The sequence below is a fragment of the Clytia hemisphaerica genome, unplaced genomic scaffold (genome assembly GCF_902728285.1).
Source record: "Clytia hemisphaerica strain Z4C2 unplaced genomic scaffold, Clytia hemisphaerica genome assembly, whole genome shotgun sequence".
Taxonomy (NCBI): Eukaryota; Metazoa; Cnidaria; class Hydrozoa; order Leptothecata; family Clytiidae; genus Clytia; species Clytia hemisphaerica.
In genome coordinates, this window is record NW_027104543.1 from 1,003,804 (window position 1) to 1,024,339 (window position 20,536).

A 20,536-nucleotide genomic window follows, 5' to 3' on the forward strand; every position below is an offset into this window, starting at 1 on the left:
TTTCATTTTTATACGAAAAAAGAATTATCATTAGGAGGAAGAATTACAGAATTTTAAAAAGAATTCACGCTAATAACCGCTAGTCAATTTTGGTTCAGGGCTCGGCTGTTCTTATTTTTCGAAATAGAAGAAAATAAAAAATCTTTCTGGTTTTTACAGGTATTTTTGCTAGATTACTTTAGGCGTACAAACTTTCGCAGCGGAAAAGTTCGCGATTTTCGCGGATTTTGGCCTTTTTCGCGAAAGTAAATGTCTTTGAAAATTCTAAACAGGGTAATTCGCGAAAGCTTATACTCGCGAAAAATTCTCAAAAAAGTCGGAAATCTATAAAACCTCGAAATCGTAATAAATATCAAATTTTGGGCATATTATATTATTATCCTTTAATGCCTTTTTAATGTCGAAGAGCAACCGTCTTTAAGGGATTTAAGGAATATTTTTCACTTTTAAGGCAATTTTTATTCGAAAATTCTCATTTTTATCCTACGATTCGCGAAAGTTTATGCTCGCGTAAAACATTATTTCCTCAAATTCGCGAAAGTAAATGTCGTGAATTTCGACCTCGTGAAAGTTTCTGCTCGCAAAAGTTTTACGCCTAAAGTATGTACCAAGTTTCTTAATTGTGCCATATTTCGGAGGCTCGTAATATATTTCAACTTTTTTATTTTATAAATCTATACAATTTATAAAACATTCTTTTCAATGCTACTTTGGATCGAAATGCCAAAAAATTCTATCTTAGATCTTGATGGAGTTGTCATTATTCTTTTGTTCGATATTTACAAAAAAAGGTCAGACTGGTCCAAAGGCTAACAGGTCCATATAGAATAAAATTAAGCAAAGGTCATCAGATGAGTTATACGAGTAGCTCAAGCGAAGAGTTCAGAACCGCAACCTAGACAATGTTTGAGTTGCCATAGTAACCCTTAAACGATTTCATAATTTCCCAAATTCTGTCAATCTAATATGATGGGTCCCGTACATATGATACAATGTGATCAAAAATAAACACATATTATACAAACTTTATAATTTGATCTATCTATTTTTGAATTATAGTCTCCATTTTCATGTCTTGGCGTATTTATCAAAAGACTTGGCAGGTTGGCGTTAAATTATTTTTTTCTTGACCGATTGAACGAAACGATGTTTTATTAATTCAATTTGCGATCAGTCAGTTAGAGGTTGACCGTTGACAGTTTGTTGTCAGAGTTTAATGCAAAGAATTTAGTTTTTATAGCGAAAATTATTTTCATGGGAGCAAGAGATTTTTAGCTGCTAAATCAATTTCGCCAAAAGGCAGAAAATCGTTAATAGGCTAGAAAAATTCTGCAAAGGTTGTCAAGTGGAAGATTTTTCCGGAAAGCATTTCGCCCGTTTCAACTGATTGTAAAATTGTAATCCATGGAATATACGGCACGATAGAAGAAACGTAATTTAAACCAAAAGAACGGTACAGAAATTTATTTGGCAGCAATTCACAGCAAGGACGAAAAGTTATACCTTTTACAAGGTCAACACCATCTAAAGATGGCCAACTTGGAGAAATTGAAGGTTAGAAATGAGGACGAAGATGAACGAACATTTTTATGTGGATTTCGTGACTGGACACCGAAATGTCTTCAATTCTTTGCAGACATTCATTGGTTTATACCCTTCATCTCACTTTGCTCACTCGTACAAGGTACATCAGCTGGCACATAACGTTGTTACAACGTTTATCCAACGTTCACAACGTCCATATACTGTTAGATGAACGTTGGCAAGGTTGTGTGTCAGCTGGGACAAGATTTTGATTATATATGTTGACACTCTCCTAAATTCGATGTTCCTACTATTCGATACGTTCCCTTATTTGATTTGACATGAGACTTAAGACTTCGGACCTTAGGATCTGAGGATCCAGAAGTTCAAGAACGGTCCAATAGGGCTCAGAATATGACTTGGAAGTCTATAAACCCCACCCAAATTTAAATATTCGATTAAATCTAAAAAATAATCCAAAAGCCACTTTCTCGCCCGAACTTTAAAATGCTGAAAAGAGGAATAAACAAAAATTCTCAATATATTTTGACCGATGTAGCCGCTCCTGCCTCCTTGGAATGGGGAAAATATAATTAATCGCTTCGTTATCTTTTCCAACTGATGAAAAAGGATAAAACCTGAAGTACAGTAAACTTTCTCTAATTCGAACCTCTATTATACGAATAATTCTATGATTCGAACTCGTTCTCAAAAACCCTTGTATAAATAAACCTTTTCATAAATTACGTCACGAACATCACTTGCCTCGTTTTGAATTTATTGCCATTGCGATTAACTCCCAGCGGATTTTATTGAAACTACTTTCTATTCATACAAAAATAATTTAATGTCTCAAGAGACATAATCACCATGGAAATTGTTTGAATACGAGGCAAGTGATGTTCGTGACGTAATTTATGAAAAGGTCTATTACTCTCTATTATTCGAACAAACTAGACTCTCCCGTTCGAGTTCGAACTAGCGAGAGTTATCTGTATCGGAAAAATATGTCTGTTTTTTACATGTTTTTTTATAAGAACAAACTATATAAGAACATAAGTCTTCGCTGGCCAAAATATTAAGAACATTTTAAGAGCATTTTTTTAAGAACATCCGAAGGCTTAAAAGTTTCCTAATAAAAAAAAACGTGTATACACAAAGTATCTCTCGTTTTACCACGTGCTCCCAACGAAAATGTTACTGTAAAGTCTATTGCATAACTGCACAAAACGGTTTCAAGCAGAATTACGTCTGCAAAAGTGTTTATTGTTTACGTTTGCTTGTTTTTTGTTGACAAAGTCGATGGATTTTGTTCGTATTGTTGTTTGGGTGATATGAACAAAAATATGATATAAAAGTTATAAACGCAGTAAATTTGTATACAGTGTCACCAATATTTAGCCGAGCGAATCCTCAGCTAGCCTTTTGACGAAACCACTACTTTTTATTGCGTTTTAAAACGAATTAAAAATTTGGTTGTTGGAAAGGTTCTGGCTAATCCTCAATATCCCCCAGACCAAAATAAATGAAACATTAACATTTGCGCCGCATCTTCACGATAAATTGAAATTATAGACCTCCTTGTGTGAGAGCGTTTTTTATTCAAGTTTTGCGCTAAATTTTACTTTTAACCCGACATTTGTTGGAAAACAACACACGGACCTACCATAGCAAGGCAGTAACTAGCTTCTAAAAATGTTTATCTTAAATACACGTTTTTTTTATAAGGAACACGTTTATAAGGAACTCAAAAAATAAGGAATTGTTAAGGAACTGCTCAGGCTGAGAATAAGAAAACAAGTTTTAGGGAATCCAACTTTTGCGAATCCAAACTTAGCAGCTATGTGAATAAGGAACTCGATAAGGAAATTTGAGGCTGAAATTCTCTGTAAAAATAAGGAACTCCAGGCTCAGAGCAAAGTTAAGGTTCCTTATAAAAAAAACGTGTAATCAGAATTGTATATTCATGGGGACTCACCATGTTATATAATTAAACGTTAAGATAATCTCTGAACGTTTATCCAAGGAACTTGCCTTAACATATCAGAAAGTCTGAAATGAAAAAGCATATTCATGGAAAAAACTAAACGACTTTATGTCATTTCGCAGTCACCTGTCAGTGTAACGGTTGCCTCGCTGAGATTGTCAATAAACGTTTTGAGAACATCTTTGCTTAAGAAAGGTCAGCACGCTCAACTTATAAATTATTATAGAGTTTTTAGAAATGGAAGATTTACCATCAAACCATGGCCCTGGTCTCATATATGTTAATGGCTACAAGTTTTTTTATAAGAGCAAACTACATAAGAACATCAGGCTTCGATAGCCAAAGTGCTAAGAACAAATTAAGAACATTTAAAGACCCAAATTCTTAGGAGATTTCAAAAAAAAAAAAAAAATGTGAAATTATTAAGAACATTTTTAGGCTTAAAACTCAAAAAAGTGAGAAAATCCGCAGGATAAGTAACTTTGGACCCAAGCTAAAACACAGAGCAAAAAGAATTCTTATATTTCACTCACTATTTCCCTAACCGTCGTTATCTTCTTTCTCAATTGGATTTTCCATTTGCATTGGAGTTTCCATAACTCGAACATGCACGGCGATCGCAAATTCGTTCGAGTTAAGGAAATTTCGAATTAAGTGGAGTAACTTGAAGACTTGAAGACATTAATTTTGAACTGGTCAATTCATTCTAGTATACTGTTATATTTTGGTACCGATCAAATTTATTTACAGAATAGCTTTTAAAAGGAGTATTTTTAGTTGAAACATGCAACGAAAAGGTCAAAATGATTAGCGGCTCGGTTGAAATTTTAGCTTGTGATTGAATTACACTTTGCAAACAATTTCTGTCAATAATTTTGCCTATGTTTGTCTTTCGGCGAGAAAACTGTTCAAAATTAATGACGTTGATTTCCATATAAGAAATAATGGATGAAAAAGTAACAATTTTTATGAACCTCCAAAGCTCTATAAACCAATATTTTCTAACCATGCAAGATTTTGAAATAACCCTAACGATTAAACATTCTACCTAATCTACTTCTAACTGTATAAAACCATACACTGTGATCCACACTTTAAGATTAAGAAAGCCACCACTGTGTACACTGCTATCAAAAATATTTGATTTCAGACTTAAAATAATTGAGGTCGTTTCATCCACACTAAAAATTGGATGTAATTCCCAAATGACTTTCATAAATGATACAGTTTTTACAAATGAAAAAATATTCAAAACATAATGATCTTGTTCAGAATAAAGTCATGGAGAGGTGTACACGTTTCTTTTTACTGTATTCAAATTCATGCTAGTCATTAGTATCCCAATAAGTCGTAGCCGAAAGGTTAGTGTCGAATATTAGATTTGATCATTGAGTTTGAATCCTTACAGTAGAATCTCTAACCTTTCTCAGGCAAGAAAAAGTGAATCCACTTATTTCCCATCCCATCCAGAACGCATCTAGAACGTGCCGCAATCATGACGACGGATTGTATTGAGTGTTTTTTTTGTTTTTGAGGGCTGAATTTTTTTATATCTAGCGATAGATTTTACTTTCAATCCGGCGCTTGTGTAAAAACCACGCGCGGGCGTTCTGGATGGTAAATAAGTGGTTTCATTTCCCATCCAGGAGTTTCGAGTCTATAGCCCTTCGAGCTTGGAAGTCAATGAATATGACACTTCCTACATAATTTTCACGACTCGCTTTTTTCATACGAGCGCTGGATTGGCAGTGACATTTACCAACATGTTTGATTTTCCATTCACCTAAGACTTTGATAGGGATAGAATGGTCGTTATGTCAGAGGGTTGAGAGTAATCAGAGTCATTAGTAAGAGTTTGGCACTCCCTCATGCATGGCTAATCTTCGAATAGTAAGTTTTGGGGAAAATTTGTCCCAACAAATACAAGTAATGACAATAAGCGAGGATCGCCTATAACCATTTCTGTAGGGAGGGAGGGGGTGAAAATTTCATCGGGAGCGCTTTCTCAGTGTAGAATCGACTTGAGCAAAAGTGGCAAGAGGCCCTTATGAATATGACGTCACTCGCAAAGGGGAGCCAGGCCTAATGGGTGGAGGGTGGCCAAACAACCGTACGATTTATTTGCGCTCAGCAATGAAATTTAAACTGTGATTTAAGCCTACGTTAAATCAACCTTTCAAAAAACGAACAATGCAAAAATAAAGAAACTGCTAGATTCAATCTATCATACGAAATACAAATCTTAAGGCATCACTTCAGGTTGCTTGGGAAAGGTTGAAGATTCTTCTCTAGACTTTAACTTGAAACTCAATGGTTTGACCAAGGTTTCAAAAGAGATCACTGTAGAAGAAGGTCGTAGCTGATGAAGATTGCCTTATATTCCTTTGTCTCGAAAATTATGAAAATTGAGAATTTAAAGGTCTCATTTTCATATTTTTAGGTATGCTGGTCAGTGGTTTCATCAACGCCTCCATTCCTCACATCGAACGAGAATTTGGATTGACTAGTACACAATCTGGTATCCTGCTGGCTTCTAATGATCTGACTGGCTTCCTCTTTGTTATGTTTGTTAGTTATTATGGAGAAAAAGGGCACAAACCTACCTGGCTAGGTGCTGGCAGTATTCTCATAGGTAATGTTTTGCTATAGTCATTTTTTTGCACAAGAGTTTGCACTTCTACTGTTTTGATATATCTATTAATACATAGGAAATATGCTATAACAAAATCACCATTTCATAAAGCTGAAATAGACATGTCTGAGGGGCTAAGCATAAAATTAGTCAAAAGTTAGTAGTAAAAGATTTCTATCTGGAGTAGCCTTAAATACACTTCCAATATCTGGATAGACCAATTTCATATTAACTTTGACAATTCAATCAAAATCATTATAATAGTTCGAACTGGTACCTTATTGGCTCTTTTTACGCCGGCCCCTATTGGCGTTAATTTTTTGCCTTTGGCGTTATAAAGGCCGTTGTAATAAGGACTTGTCTATAAAGGGCCGATGGGCCGATCGGACTTGGTATATCAAGTAGCCAGGGTAGAATTTTGAGTTTCGTATGAGGGTCTCGTTTTTTAATATTGGTATTTTCTTTTTCTAGGCATCGGAGCATTTATCTATTCCTTACCAAAATTTATGAAAGGAGATTACCAACCTTTGAGTACCACTGCGACTTTCGATTATAACAAATATGAGCTATGTCATCACAATTCATCATCCACCATAATAGATCTTCCATCTCACTCGTGCACGATCACCGATAATTCATCTGGTCTTTATCTAACAATCCTCTGTGTTGCCAACATGCTGATGGGTATTGGTGCAACTCCACTTAATACTCTTGGTGCAGCTTATCTAGATGAAAATGTTTCCCCAAAAAATTCCCCGATTTATATCGGGATTTGGTATGGAATGATTATTCTGGGACCGTCAGTTGGGTTTTCAGCAGCTGCTGGATTTTTGAATGAATATACCAATATGGATGGGAAGGTAAGGTTTTATATTTTCCTGTAAAAGATTTTACATTGGGCAATTAAATTAACATCATGCTTGATTTTGGGCAAGTTATAATGATAATGATTGCGTTATCATGCTGATAAATAGACTGGGGTGGTTTATAATCTATGTAATACACTAATATCAGTAGCATCATGGATTTATTATAGAGACTCTGGATAAACATCGAATTAAACGGTGGAGAGCGAAGTATTGTCTTTCTATTGTTTCAGAAAACAATCAATGTACAGGCTTTGTCCGCAAAGGACAACTGTCATGGCGGCTCGAAGGACTTTGATTTTGAAAAATGATTAATACTCTTATTTCTAAAAAGTTCTCTAACTTTTCTATTCGTACTTTTGCTGGCCAAAAATTTGAAGATAAATGCTTGCATATCAAACGGTTACATTTATGAAATCTGGTGTGAGAAAAAAATCATCAGACGAGTAAAATCAAACAAAATGTTTATAATGACACGAAATTTTGAATTGGGAATATCTTTCCAATATTTCTCCGAGAAGAGCTGATATTGACATATATTCGACGTGAGTCTCATAGCTCCACTGTGGTATGAAAATATTTTGGTGGCACGTGGTGGCACGGTGGATTTTTTGAGGTTGAAGTATGGTAAACAGAACCATAAATAGGTTTATACGCCTTTTACCCATTATTTCATATTTGTTGTTAAATATCCTTTATCTTTTCCTGATAATAAGGTCAGTTCGTCGTAGAGTAGATTTATACCCCTACCCTTATTTTATATTTCTTGTTGAAATTATCTCTTAGATTCCTGATGGTATTGATCAATTAAGTCCTTTATACGTTGGACGATGGTGGTATCCTTTTGCAACATTGGGTTGGATCTTGGTCTTCAACGGTTTCATATTAATGTTATTTCCAAAGAAAATGCCAGGTGCTTTGAAAATCCGTGAAAAAGCCATCAAGAAAGGTCATGTACAGGAAGAATCAAAAGAGCTGGAAGAAATACGAAAACGAGGATTTATAGGGTTCTTAAAAGCCACTTTAATGTTATTGAAGAATAAATATTTAGTGCTGGTGTTGCTGGCATCGAGTGCCAAGATGTTCATTGCTACTGGAGTATCACCTTTTTTCTCCAAGTATTTGACCATGAAATATGGAGCTGATCCAACCAAAGCTAATTCAATGATTGGTGTTATTCTTGTCATCGGTGCATTAGGTGAAAATTTGATTTGTAACTGTTAAAAACGTCCATCTAACACGCCAATAAAATCCACATGGCATTAGATGAACGTTTAAACAACGTCGTATTTATTCTTTCTCCGCGAAAGCTTTCGGATAGTTTAAAAAAATAAAAATTGCCTCATTGCCTCGCTATACCACTTCGCAGAGTCACTAATCATCGTATACTAAGTTGATTCTGTTTAGTTTAGATGGAAATATGGAGAATTCCAAGATCTCTTTTACTTCAGTGGCAAGTATTTCTATCGCTTACTTGACTTCTAAAAATGGTCATAAAAGGATTACCTTATCGGCCAAAACTTAGTCGGCCTTAATAATTAGTTGGCCCTAATTTTAGTCACCTCGTCAAAATTTAGTCACTAAGGGCCGCCTAAGCGGTTCTATTTACAGTTAATTTGGCCCAAATTTTTAGTCGGCCCTAATTTTAGTCACCAAGCAAAAATTTAGTGCCGACTAAGTTTTAGCCGATAAGGTATTTAATGTAAAAACTCTTTCTTTCAGGTGGTCTTATCATCGGTTCAATCATCATGCGATTCCTGGATATCAAAAAATCCATCAAGAAAGCTACCATCATTTCCATAGTTCTTGGTGTACTGAATTGCTTTATGGCTTTCTCTTATGAAATCAAAGGTTGCGATCCAATTGATCTTGTCAGCTCAAGACAATCTATTACTTTCGATAACGGGTAATATTTCTATTTCATTGGATTTATCGTCTAATGTCACCCAATTTGTATTAAAAGGGTTCTATACGAGGGACTGTTTTTGCGACTTTGTGTTTATCTTGAAGGTGAAAAATTTACCATCCTTGTACCTCTTTTTTTTATGTGAGCTTTCTTGGCGACTTTTTCCTATTAGAGAAAAAGGGGGCCTTTGTTGTGACAAAAGAACTGATTTTTGGGGTATTCTTATCGTCTTTCATTTTGGTCGATTTTATATACAGAGATCATTAATTGAAATTTCCCAAAAATCAGAAATCTAACAATTTTTAAACTTAAATCAAAAATTAAAAATCAAAAAATCAAAAATTAATCTTCGTAAGTATCATCAATAAAATGAAAAATTGTAGTCAAATTTCTCAAATTAAATTGATATATTTTTCTACTTATAGCACCAATGCATTCTGCAATAACAATTGTGGGTGTTTAAAAGAACATTACAATCCGGTGTGTGCAAATAGCATCACATATCTATCACCCTGCATGGCTGGTTGCACAACTCAAAAAAACAATATTACTGTAAGTTACTTCAAACTCCTCGTTAAGTAGTAAGTCTGCGACCGCAGTTGGAGGTGACCCGAAAGCTCCTCTTTCGATAGCTATCTACCCGAAAGTAGGGGAGGGCGCCACTCTTTCTCCCTGGATTGTTCCACTTACCATTGATCCTTATCTTAATTGCTGAGCATCAAGCAGAGAGGTATCGAGTACCATTTTGGGAATCTTTGGTATGACCCGGCTGGGGGGTTGAACCAACAATTTTGCGAACCGTAGCCCGGATGCTCTACCACTGCACTACGGTCGCTTCTCTTTACTGGAGCCTCCATAACTCGAATTTCATTATGCAACACTATCACGCCTTGTTTTCTCTTTCCTTTCAAACTATTATTACCAACTCTGCTATTTGACTCAAGCTCTCCATAACTCGTGCGTTTGTCATGAAGAAAATGGCTCAAATTAACGTCAAAGTCATTGATTTTCATAAAGACACAGAATTTTGACGTCTTTGTACCTGTGTACTATAATGTTTTGTGGGCTGATAGGTGAAAAATGATTTACTTTTTTAGGATTTTACAAACTGCGCATGCGTCACACCTTTCAACGTGTCCACAAAAACAAATGAAAATGCTTATCAAATGGTTCAAAGTGTAACTGAAGGAAAATGCGATCAAAATTGTGATAATATTTACATCTTTTTAATCTTCATCATATTAACGATTATGACGTCATTTATTGGGGTTACTCCCAAAAACATGATTACTTTGAGGTAAGCATCCATTTTGGGAAAAGTTTGCATTTTTTGAAAAAATATTTCTAGCATAATTATGTAATAACTCTTTAGATTTTAAAGATCAATGGTGAAAGTTATTCATCAGATACGTTAAAGCAGGGTAAAATGTAATTGAAAATAAACTTCCCACAAATGTTATCAACATTGGCATTTTGAACTGAAAACAATGGATTCTATCTATATCGCCGTTGAAATCTTGATGAAAATCGGTCTCTACTAAAAGCTCCTCCGGGGCGCTGAGACAGGGATGTAATTTCAAATGATTTCAGACTGGAGCGCTCAAAATAGTCGTCGTTTTATTTTTACATAAGCGTTCCTGTTTGATATCAGATACATATTTCATATCTGGACAGTGTCTCCCTATTGTTTTATTGTGCTGATGTAAACAAAAAAATATTTTTCTTTTCTTCTTTCTGATGACCAATCTTGCTCCACATCTGTGTTAATTCAATGTGAAAACCTCGTAGATTAAAATTGATGAGTAAGCAAACGATATTACTCTTATTTAAAAACAAAAACCTTTAATATCAAATATAATACTCATTTTACCCTTTAGATCGGTACCAGCCAATCAGCGTTCGTTTGCCATGGGTCTTCAATTCTTGATGGTTCGATTGTTGGGAATGTTACCAGGACCTATAGTGGTTGGCCAATTGTTCGATTCCACCTGCTTGATATGGAAATATGATAGTTGTGGTGCCAAAACAAATTGTGCTGAATATAAATTGGAATCACTTTCAAATGAAATCAAATATGTTTCACTGGCTGGTAATTGTAAGTCAATTGAGTTTTCAGCTCTTTCCATAAAGGGAGTCTTTTTAGAAGGTGTTAAAATATGATTTCTAGGTGTAATATCTAATATGAGAGGTAATGTCTTGGTAAAATTATTAAATTTAGTCGCCCCTAAACTAAGGGATTTGCTTTCTTGAAGACCATGGGAAGTTTCTTTACCTTTTGAAGTAGATAAGTAATTCCTAAAGTCTCGTTCACACTTCAAAAATAAATGCTCAATTATTCTAAACTAATAAACAAACAAGCACATAATTTTGCATTATACTGGACCTAGCAATAAAACCACTTTGCTGAAGCCATCGTCGTGAAAAATGCATCAGAAGGATAACAGCCCCCCCCCCCCGGGGGCACTTAATTCAAAAACGACCCTGCGTGCGGCCCAAAATTGGGAATTTGAAATCGGACCCTTATAGCGCAGAGAAAATTTAGTCAAATTAAGGCGAAAATTGACCCTTACGGTGCATTTTTTTATTTTAGTTAACAGGAACTTACTTCCTACCTAATCTTACTCACAATCAAACCCCTCCCAATAAACTGACACATTTGTTTCGTTGAAAGTCATTGTCTTGTGGTTCCGGTTAGCAGTGGTTACATGTTTCTAGTATATATAATTATATAATATAAAAATTAATAATAACTAGTTTGAGTTATCATTTATATTATGGGTTGGTCGCGTAAGTAGTCGGTCGGATGCAATCATTTCTTGTGTGTCTCTTTTCTTGGCACGTAGTCGGCAAAGCATCTGTGTTTTGGCATATCTCGCCGGGAAAAGTTTTGGGCTGATAATCGCGTTGTCGATATTCCGAAATGTTACACGATGTTGGATAGTAAGTTGTTCCTTCCCTAATAGAGAGTTTTCTTATAATTGACTTAAAAAATATTTATACAATTAAAAAATTTTAACCCCTATGGATGAGGACTGATCTTTTGTGATAGTCCTGATGCATCAGGTGAAAAACTCTTGCCCTAAATAGCGAAACAAGGTGTTCTCTGAGGAGCCAAACGTAGAGAACGTGCAAGAGAAAACTGTTGCGCCAAACCGAAGTTCCATCCAATTATAAATATAACAAGTTTTATAACTGACAATAAAATATATATATATAAAATTTCTTCTTTTGTGGTCTTGACGCTTGTTCGATGGTATTGATGACATTCTTTTGTTGCTTTTTGTCCTTTGTCGCGTATTGATGTAAACATGAAGAAAGAAAAAATTGGATATAATTGAAATGGTCGAAAATATTTGCTAAGTATGCTAACCAGAGTCGAAAGACCGAGTGATCTACACACGGCTTGTCAGCCCTTTTGAATAGTCCCAGACTCCATGCTTACGCATGCGTAGAAAACATGTTCGCATAGAAACGGAAGGAAAACAATTTCCAACTATCTTCGAACGTCGGAAATTTAATTTCCTACCTAATCTTACTCACAATCAAACCCCTCCCAATAAACTGACACATTTGTTTCGTTGAAAGGCATTGTCTTGTGGTTCCGAGTGGAAAAAAGAATGGTAGGTGGTAGACAAAGAAAATAAGTAATAATCACAAGCCTAAGGATTTAGAAATACTCATTCTAGTGGCCATACTATCTTTGATATAACCGTCTCTGGCTTTTTCGGATTTCCAACGTCCGTGTTTTGATATCAATCTGTCGCTTACTCCGTTGTTGGCTGCGGCCGAGGCTCCGCCTGATCTCAAACCGTGCAAACCGTACCGAACACCTTCTTCTTTAAAAGGAGTGACAAATTTCAAGAAAATCTCTCTTGCTCTAGAATAACCGAACCCTAAAGTCTTGGAAACTCTGTGGCCTTTTTTGCATTTGAAAATTCTTGGGATTAAATAACATTGTTTGTCCTTTGAAATATCAAGTTCGGCTTTTTGCAAAAATTCTTCAAAGATATTAACTGGGCAGTACTTCGAGTTCAATCTAGCAATTGGAACTTTGTTACCTTCATGATGTTGGTCATTCTTTGACTTTTCTACGATAATTTCTAACCTGTCGGGTTTGATGCGTACGTCTCCGAGTTTCAATTCCAGAATTTCTTCTACTCTCATGAATCCGGTGAAACCTATCGTCGCAAGTACTAAGAATCGAAGATTTGGAATTGTGTGGTCTTCTCTGTATTTGTCGACTAGCTTTCTGATTACTTCTGGTTCTAATGGTTCCATTTTTGGACCTACCCCGGTGGGCTGTAGGTCCTATAAATTAACCTCTGTTCGTTCGTCCGTTCGTCCGTTCGTTCGTCCGTTCGTTACTAGCTTTTCTCGGGATTGGCTCATTAGTTTTTCCTAATTTTTGGCACAAAGATGCAAAATGGTAATGCCCAAAATGTGACGGAGCCCGATTTTCGAAAAAAATTCATTTCCGGCCGAAAATGCCGGAAATATGCCGGAAAAACCGGTTTTTTGGCATTTTCTCGAGATTTCATCATTAGTTTTTTCTGATTTTTTGCACTAAGATGCGTATTAGCAATGCCTAAAACATGGATTAGTCCGATTTTTGAGAAAAATTCTATTCCGGCTGAAAATGCCGGAAATATCCCGGAAATCGCCGTTTTTGCAGATTTTCATTGGACTTTTTCCTTATATTTCGTTGTTTTTTCACACAAAAACATTATTTGTAGCAATGCCCACCATCAAGCATGGTTTAATTGTCAATAAAAGTGATTTTTGAAGCCGGAACTTTCTAAAAATCGCCGGAACAGCCTATTTTCGCCGGAAAAACGGTATTTCTTGAATTTCTCGAGCTGTACTTTATATTTTTTCATGAAATTTTGCACACTGATGCAAAATGACAATACCTAAAATGTGACGGAGCCCGATTTTCGAAAAATATTTTTTCCCGGCCGAAAATGTCAGAAATATGCCGGAAAACCGTTTTTTTTTTTTACATTTTCTCGAATTTTCATCTTTAGCTTTTTCTGATTTTTTGCAGAAAGATGCGTATTTGCAATGCTCAAAACATGGCCGAGTTCGATTTTTGAGAAAAAATTTTTTCCGGTTGAAAATGCCGGAAATCGCCGTCTTTGCAGATTTTCATTATATGTTTTCCTTGTATTTCTATGTTCTTCACACAAAAACATTATTGATAACAATGCTCACCATCAAGCATGATTCAATTGTCAATAAAACTGATTTTTGCGACCAGAACTTTCTATTAATTTTTCCCTACAACCCTTCCCTCTCCCCCCATCAACAATCAATGATGAATTTATTGCGTTATGCATTTTCGCTAAACGATATATTTTCTGACTGATTTTTTTCTCCTCGCATTGCTATCTAACTTTCATCATCAGGTAGGTCCATTCAGCATCTAGCTTGTTTCCTTTGGGGTTGCTGTGAGTCTTGAACATCCTTCAAGGACTGACTGTAGGAATGGGTCTTCGGTTGGAGAATTTAATCCTGCCATAATATGAGCCCATCGGATACCGTAGAATGCGGAAATGACTGATCCTTTCGTTGATCTGGTGAGTCTCAGGTGGTTAAGATAAAGAGCGACGTCGAGTGGTTTTGCTGGTATTGCTTGAATTTCTGGTTTTGTTGATGTCCATTCTATCCATTTTTGCCAGGCTTTGGAGTATTTATCGTTTGTTGATTTTGCGTGTGAAGCTTCGAGCACCGTCGTTAGCGAGTATTTGAGGTTGTTAAGTTCTGTGTTCTCAAATGACTGATTCCACCAGGATTTTGTGTCTAAAACGAAAATCTCTAAGGACATGAAAAACTGTTACACAATCTAAAGACGCTCGTATCTTTTAATTCTAGTAAGAAACTCGTATTAAGTTCGATTTGATTTAATGTTCGATGTTACCATACTACGGTACCTAGGTCGTATTTGCCTCTTCATGCTCTCAGCTTTCCATACTACGGAACTTAGGCCTTCTTGCCTTTTCGTGCTCTCAGCTTTCCATACTACGGAACTTAGGCCTTCTTGCCTTTTCATGCTCTCAGTAATAATTGTTTTTAAACGTTTGTAAGTGTAGCTAGCTTTAAATTTCTCTTATTTTATTTCAGTATACCAATCTAAAAAAAATACAAATTTTTTACCTCAAGCAGGGTCGCGTTGTCTCTTCTCTTCTACTATTCTGTGTTAGTACAAGTCGAAATAAGTGTCTTACTTATATTTTTTAGTGTTGTCATATTAATTAAAGTCGTAACAAGTGAACGTAAAAGGTAAAAGATAAAAGGGTAGATGAAAGAAAAAAGTTAATCACCGTTTGGTTAATTATACAGTGTGTTCCGCAAAAAAGTATACTCAATAAGTAAAGCGTAGCTCTGAAAAAACTATCTATATATTGAGCTTAATTTTTAAACCAGCTAAAAGCATAACCATCAAGCTTTTTTGTGGTCAAAGATTCATTGCAAGAGAATTTTCGATTCAAGAGATATCAAGTCATAAGTAAGCAAAGGTGTAGATTTTAAACATCGGAGATCAAGTAATTTTTTTCATAATTACTTCACTAAAAAGTAACGTTAATTTCAAATTGGAAGAAAGATATAAAAAATCTAAATTTCTAATGCAAAAGAAAGAAAAATCATTCTTATTTCCACTGCTGAAAGAATTCCTTTGGAAAAGCCTTTTGTTAATGAGATAATTAATTTCCAAGCTGCATAGGTCAATCTTTCAAAATGCAAAGTTTCATCAAATTGACAAACAGAACAGACCTGTCAATCAAAAATTAATTAACTCTTTGGTAATAAAAATGATGCATCTCGACTTTTTTTAAACTCCAACAGGGTGTAGTAAAAGCGTCATATCTCACTTAAAAAAGAATTGTTAGAAATGAAATTTGGACAGTAGAAAGCTGAATAGCTATGCTTTCAGTAGTTTTAAAAATCATTCAAAACAGATCATCATTTATTTCAAAAGTTGACTTTATTTATTTGAGTATACTTTTTTGCGGAACACACTGTAGTATGCAATTGATTCTTAACACGAAACGATAGCTATTAAAAAGATAATTTGCTACGAAAATGAAACTTTTAACGCAATACAATCGAATCTGGTATAACCATGAAAAATGTTACTTTTGTTTGAAATAAAAAATGGTTTTACAATCTTGAAGTCTTTAATAAATGAAGCCATTTGAATTCCATTAGGGAATAATATTGGCCAAAAATAAGCAGATCTCCAGACAGGCACCAAAAGAGTTCCACTAGCCTTGCATAATTTGAGATGTTTTATTGTAGAACCCACAAGAGAAATAGGGGGACATAGCCAATTATTATCTTTGCTCCAATCTTCTGTGAATGCGTTTACGTTTTCTGTCCCTGGGCAATAAAATTTGGAATTGAATCTTTTAAGTTTCGAATTGTTATTATCTGCAAAGCGGTCTATTGTGAAAGAGTCTGCTAAATGACGTGCCCTACGTGCCCACGTGCCCTCATTTTTTTGACGTGCCTTCGTGCCCTACGTGCCTTACGTGCCTTCGTGCTCGCGTGCCTTACGTGCCCAGTGAGACTGCTCGCGGCCCCGAAATTTACTGCCCGACGTGCTTACGAAAGGTGACGTGCCCTGAAACGTGACAAGACGTGACGAATTGTCTGCAATTGACGTGCCCTCCAATTTTGACCTTGATGATTCATTATCAGAAGACATTTCGTCCCTCTCCTATGAATTCTTCTGTGAAGTTAAAATGTTCCTCGTTTTGCACACAAAAATCGCAAAAAGTCGACAGAAAGAGTAAAAATCAAAAATCACCGTATTTACTCATCATCATATTGAGTACACCCCAGTACACCACACGCTTCACAGCTTTTAATAAGGTTGTCCTTGAATATATTCGCGAAAGCCATCGTTTTCGAGTGTCGGCTTATTTTCACACATAAGAATATCGTTGATTTACTATTTTCTTTTGAATTTAAAGTGCAGACACAGACAATTTGTATGAGAACTTTTTGAAATAGGAAGGAATTTTTTAAGATTTTAATAGAGGTATGGCATTAGAAATCCCTTCAAATCTTAAGCATCACATCGAAATACAACTTAAAATTTTGCACAAAGACAGTCTCATAGTTTTTCGTTTCCCTATATAAAAACTTTTTTAATTCGATGCCAATTTTTTTGGAAATTTGTATTAAGAAATGGTGTTTCCATTTTGGCAAGATCGTATGTTGTCTCCACTTTAAGGAGAACATTTTGAGTAAAACATCATAAAGCCAGTGACGCTGAAAATCTTAAATCTGCTGACCAAATAGAAAAGTTTGTGTTTCTTTAAACAGCGCAAACTTTAAAACCCCAACCAAGTGTAGTGTATAATTTATCATAGTGACAATACTGTTGTTAATTTTGACAATACATTAAAATTTGAGGGCACGCCGAAATTTTAGGGCACGTCAAAATTCGAGGGCACGTCAAAATTCGAGGGCACGTCAAAATTTGAGGGCACGTCGAAATTCGAGGGCACGTCAAAATTCGAGGCCACGTCAAAATTTGAGGGCACGTCAAAACTTTAGGCACGCAAGCACGTAAGCACGTCGGGCACGTAAAATTTCGGAGGGCACGCGAGCACGTAGGCACGTTGGGCACGTAAGGCACGCGAGCACGAAGGCACGTAGGGCACGAAGGCACGTCAAAAAAATGAGGGCACGTGGGCACGTAGGGCACGTCATTTAGCAGACTCATTGTGAAAGGTCCGAAATGACGAGAGATAAATTGAAAACACGAATGATTGACTGACCAATTGTCTGAATCGTTAACGTGAGTGAGATAATCGGCAAGTTCATTTTCTTCTCGAGGAATCCACTTAGGACTTAAAATGATGTCGTTTTTCGTTGTTAAATGAAAAATATCAAGAGATAGTTGATGCAAATCTGTTTTTGTACTTCCTATAGTTAAAATTCTTGAAGCGTTTTGATTGTCTGTGTTAATCTGTATTGTTTCTCCTGTCAAGAATCGTGAAAAACTTTGAAGCACATATTTTATTGCTAAGAGTTCTCTGTAAGTTGAGCTTGATGATGACTCTAAAGACGAAAAACTCCCTGCGCAAACCTTTCTGTTCAATCTTTCGCATACAAAACCTCCAAAGCCTGAGTCGCTTGCGTCTGAAAAAATCACCTTTGTATGAGCTGGGCTGTGTTTCATAGAATAACCATCGTGGTTTTTAAGATTTTTTGACCAAAATTTAAGTTCGCTTTTTGTGTCTGTGGAAGGCTCGAAAAAATTATACCATGAAATTCTGCTCTCGATGTCGCGGTAGATCCCTCTAGTAAACATTCGCGTGCTTGGTCCTATTGCGGCGTGCATTGAAGAAAGGTGTCCTGCGATATATGATAGTTGTTTGGCGCAGACCAAAGCTTGCGAAAGAGCCGTATTTATCCTTTGTAGTAAACTGTTAACTTTGTTTTTAGGTACAAAAAATTTCATTACTTTTGTGTTGATCACGGTGCCTAACCATTGACCTTCTTGCCGCGGGTTAAAATCGGATTTTTCTAAGTTTAAAACTAAGCCACTGTTCTCTATATCTCTTCTGGCGATATCTGAAGCCTCGCTGGTTTCCTCTTGTGATTTCCCGCTCAGTATGCCATCGTCTAGATAGATTATAGCTTTGATACCTTGACCTCGCCATTTGCTCACGAATGGTCTAAGAACTTTCGTAAAAACATAGCATGCTGTTGACAATCCCATTGGGAGTACTACGAATTGAAAATATCTTGTTGAATTGTCTTTAAATGTCCATTGAAAGCCTAGAAATTTTTGTTGTTCAGGGCGAATGCCGATGTGATAATAACCTGTTTTTAGGTCGAAGGTAGTAAAGAAATCGTTTTTGTTCATAGTTTCTGAAAGTGTGTGCAAGTCTTCGTATTGAAATTTGTGTTTTACGACGTGATCGTTTATGTTCCTCAAGTCGATTACTAGCCTCAGTTTTCCTTTATTTTCTGCCACAGTAAGAGGATTGCAAAATTTTGGCACGTTTTTGAGTTCTGAAATACATTTGTTTTTCAAAAGTTTCAAAATTGCCTCGTCTACAAAGTCTTTGTGTTTTAAGCTGCTTGCATTGTACTTTTCGCAAAACTCTTTTGGGAATTCGTTAAAAGGTATTACGTAACCGAAATCGATAATGTTTTGTACAAAAGATGGAGCTTTTAATGTATTTCTCCAAAAATCAGAATGTTTTTTCAATCTCCCAACTACACAAGTTTTGTCGCTAAGCTCGGACGAACAAACCTCAAAGTTAGTGTTCTCACTTTCCGTGTCTGTCTGGGCAAGTGTACTGTAGGTGGTCTTGCTTCCCGCATATAAAGCATGCCCTATTAAAATTAGAAAAATTTTTCGTACTGTAAGTATTGAAAAGCCTGTCTCTGTAATAAGGACGATCTGATCTGTAGTCTCTAGAGTTATCTCTTTTCATAGGTATATTTTGAGTAGAAAATTTCTTTTTTGATTGTTCCTTGCCTTTTCTTTCTACATCGGCCTGCCTTCTAGACCTTGCCAACCTTTTTTCATCATCTTCATCGACAGCAAGTGCGTCGGATCTATAATGTCTTATAACGTTCCAACCGTGTTTTTCTCTATCAGCAATCAAAATATGTCTTTGCCTCTCTTCAAGAAACTTCTTACCTTTTTGCAAATTGCTCATAATCTCACCACCATTACCATTCATTAAAGCTTTTCCAACGTCGTTCAAACAGTTAATGACTTTCTCGTTTGCTTCGTATTGATCTTTGTTTGCGATTCTTTTAAAGTTTTGTTGTTCACCAATCTTTCTCTTTTTAATAATGTCGTCTAGTTCATGTTCACAAGAACGTTTTAGCTTTTCGTTGACCCTTTCCATCAATGTTGTTTCTTTCTCCTTTAATTTATCTTCTAACAATTTTTCAATCTCTTCGATGGTAGTAGCCATGTTTGTTTCAAAGTTAGTCCACGTGTGCTGCTAACCAGAGTCGAAAGACCGAGTGATCTACACACGGCTTGTCAGCCCTTTTGAATAGTCCCAGACTCCATGCTTACGCATGCGTAGAAAACATGTTCGCATAGAAACGGAAGGAAAACAATTTCCAACTATCTTCGAACGTCGGAAATTTAATAAATTTTTTGTTTATATTTTTAGTGATCAATTTAGCATTTTTCCTGATGGCCATTTGGGTATACAAAGATCCACATGGAGAAGAACAAGGTGTGGAAGTAATAGATGGGAAACATACAACGTTTGACGAGATTGGACAAACTAATCCTCTACAAGTCACCGAAGATGAGAAAGATAATGACCAAAATAACAACCTCGGTGATAGAAATCAAGAAAACACTGAATTGTAAATTTACTTAAATCTTTAAGGTTAAATTTTTATATCTTTGAATTAAAGTGTCAATAATTTTGTAAAATGAAATCTATACCGTTCTTATTGTTCTGTTTTTTTTAAGAATAAAATTTTGTTTATAATAATAGTTTTTGTATATATTCTTTGGATTGAAAGATAATTTATATGATTTCTTATTTCACGCATTTTATACGATTCTATAGATAGCCTTCGTTGGATACAGTCATTCATTTGTTAACTAAAAATGATATACTTAA

General features: G+C 35.7%; 1 protein-coding gene across 1 annotated transcript; it reads left to right on the plus strand.

Annotated features, from left to right (window-relative positions):
• Nucleotides 1-1,098: 1,098 nt before the first annotated feature.
• LOC136822669 (solute carrier organic anion transporter family member 4C1-like) lies at nucleotides 1,099-20,289 on the plus strand. The gene is made up of 9 exons (XM_067078960.1): nucleotides 1,099-1,684; nucleotides 5,952-6,143; nucleotides 6,615-7,003; nucleotides 7,796-8,207; nucleotides 8,732-8,915; nucleotides 9,341-9,467; nucleotides 10,013-10,212; nucleotides 10,793-11,010; nucleotides 20,072-20,289. Exons 1-9 carry the CDS (start codon nucleotides 1,531-1,533, stop codon nucleotides 20,275-20,277), a joined length of 2,082 nt encoding a protein of 693 aa, XP_066935061.1. The 5' UTR covers nucleotides 1,099-1,530; the 3' UTR covers nucleotides 20,278-20,289.
• Nucleotides 20,290-20,536: the final 247 nt, after the last annotated feature.

Excerpts from the sequence above, each read along its gene's own strand:
- LOC136822669 (XM_067078960.1), top strand. The coding sequence starts at position 1,531 with ATGGCCAACTTGGAGAAATTGAAGGTTAGAAATGAGGACGAAGATGAA. Across the intron at positions 6,144-6,614 it reads TGCTGGCAGTATTCTCATAG|GCATCGGAGCATTTATCTAT; the intron begins GTAATGTTTTGC and ends TTCTTTTTCTAG. Across the intron at positions 8,916-9,340 it reads TCTATTACTTTCGATAACGG|CACCAATGCATTCTGCAATA; the intron begins GTAATATTTCTA and ends TTCTACTTATAG.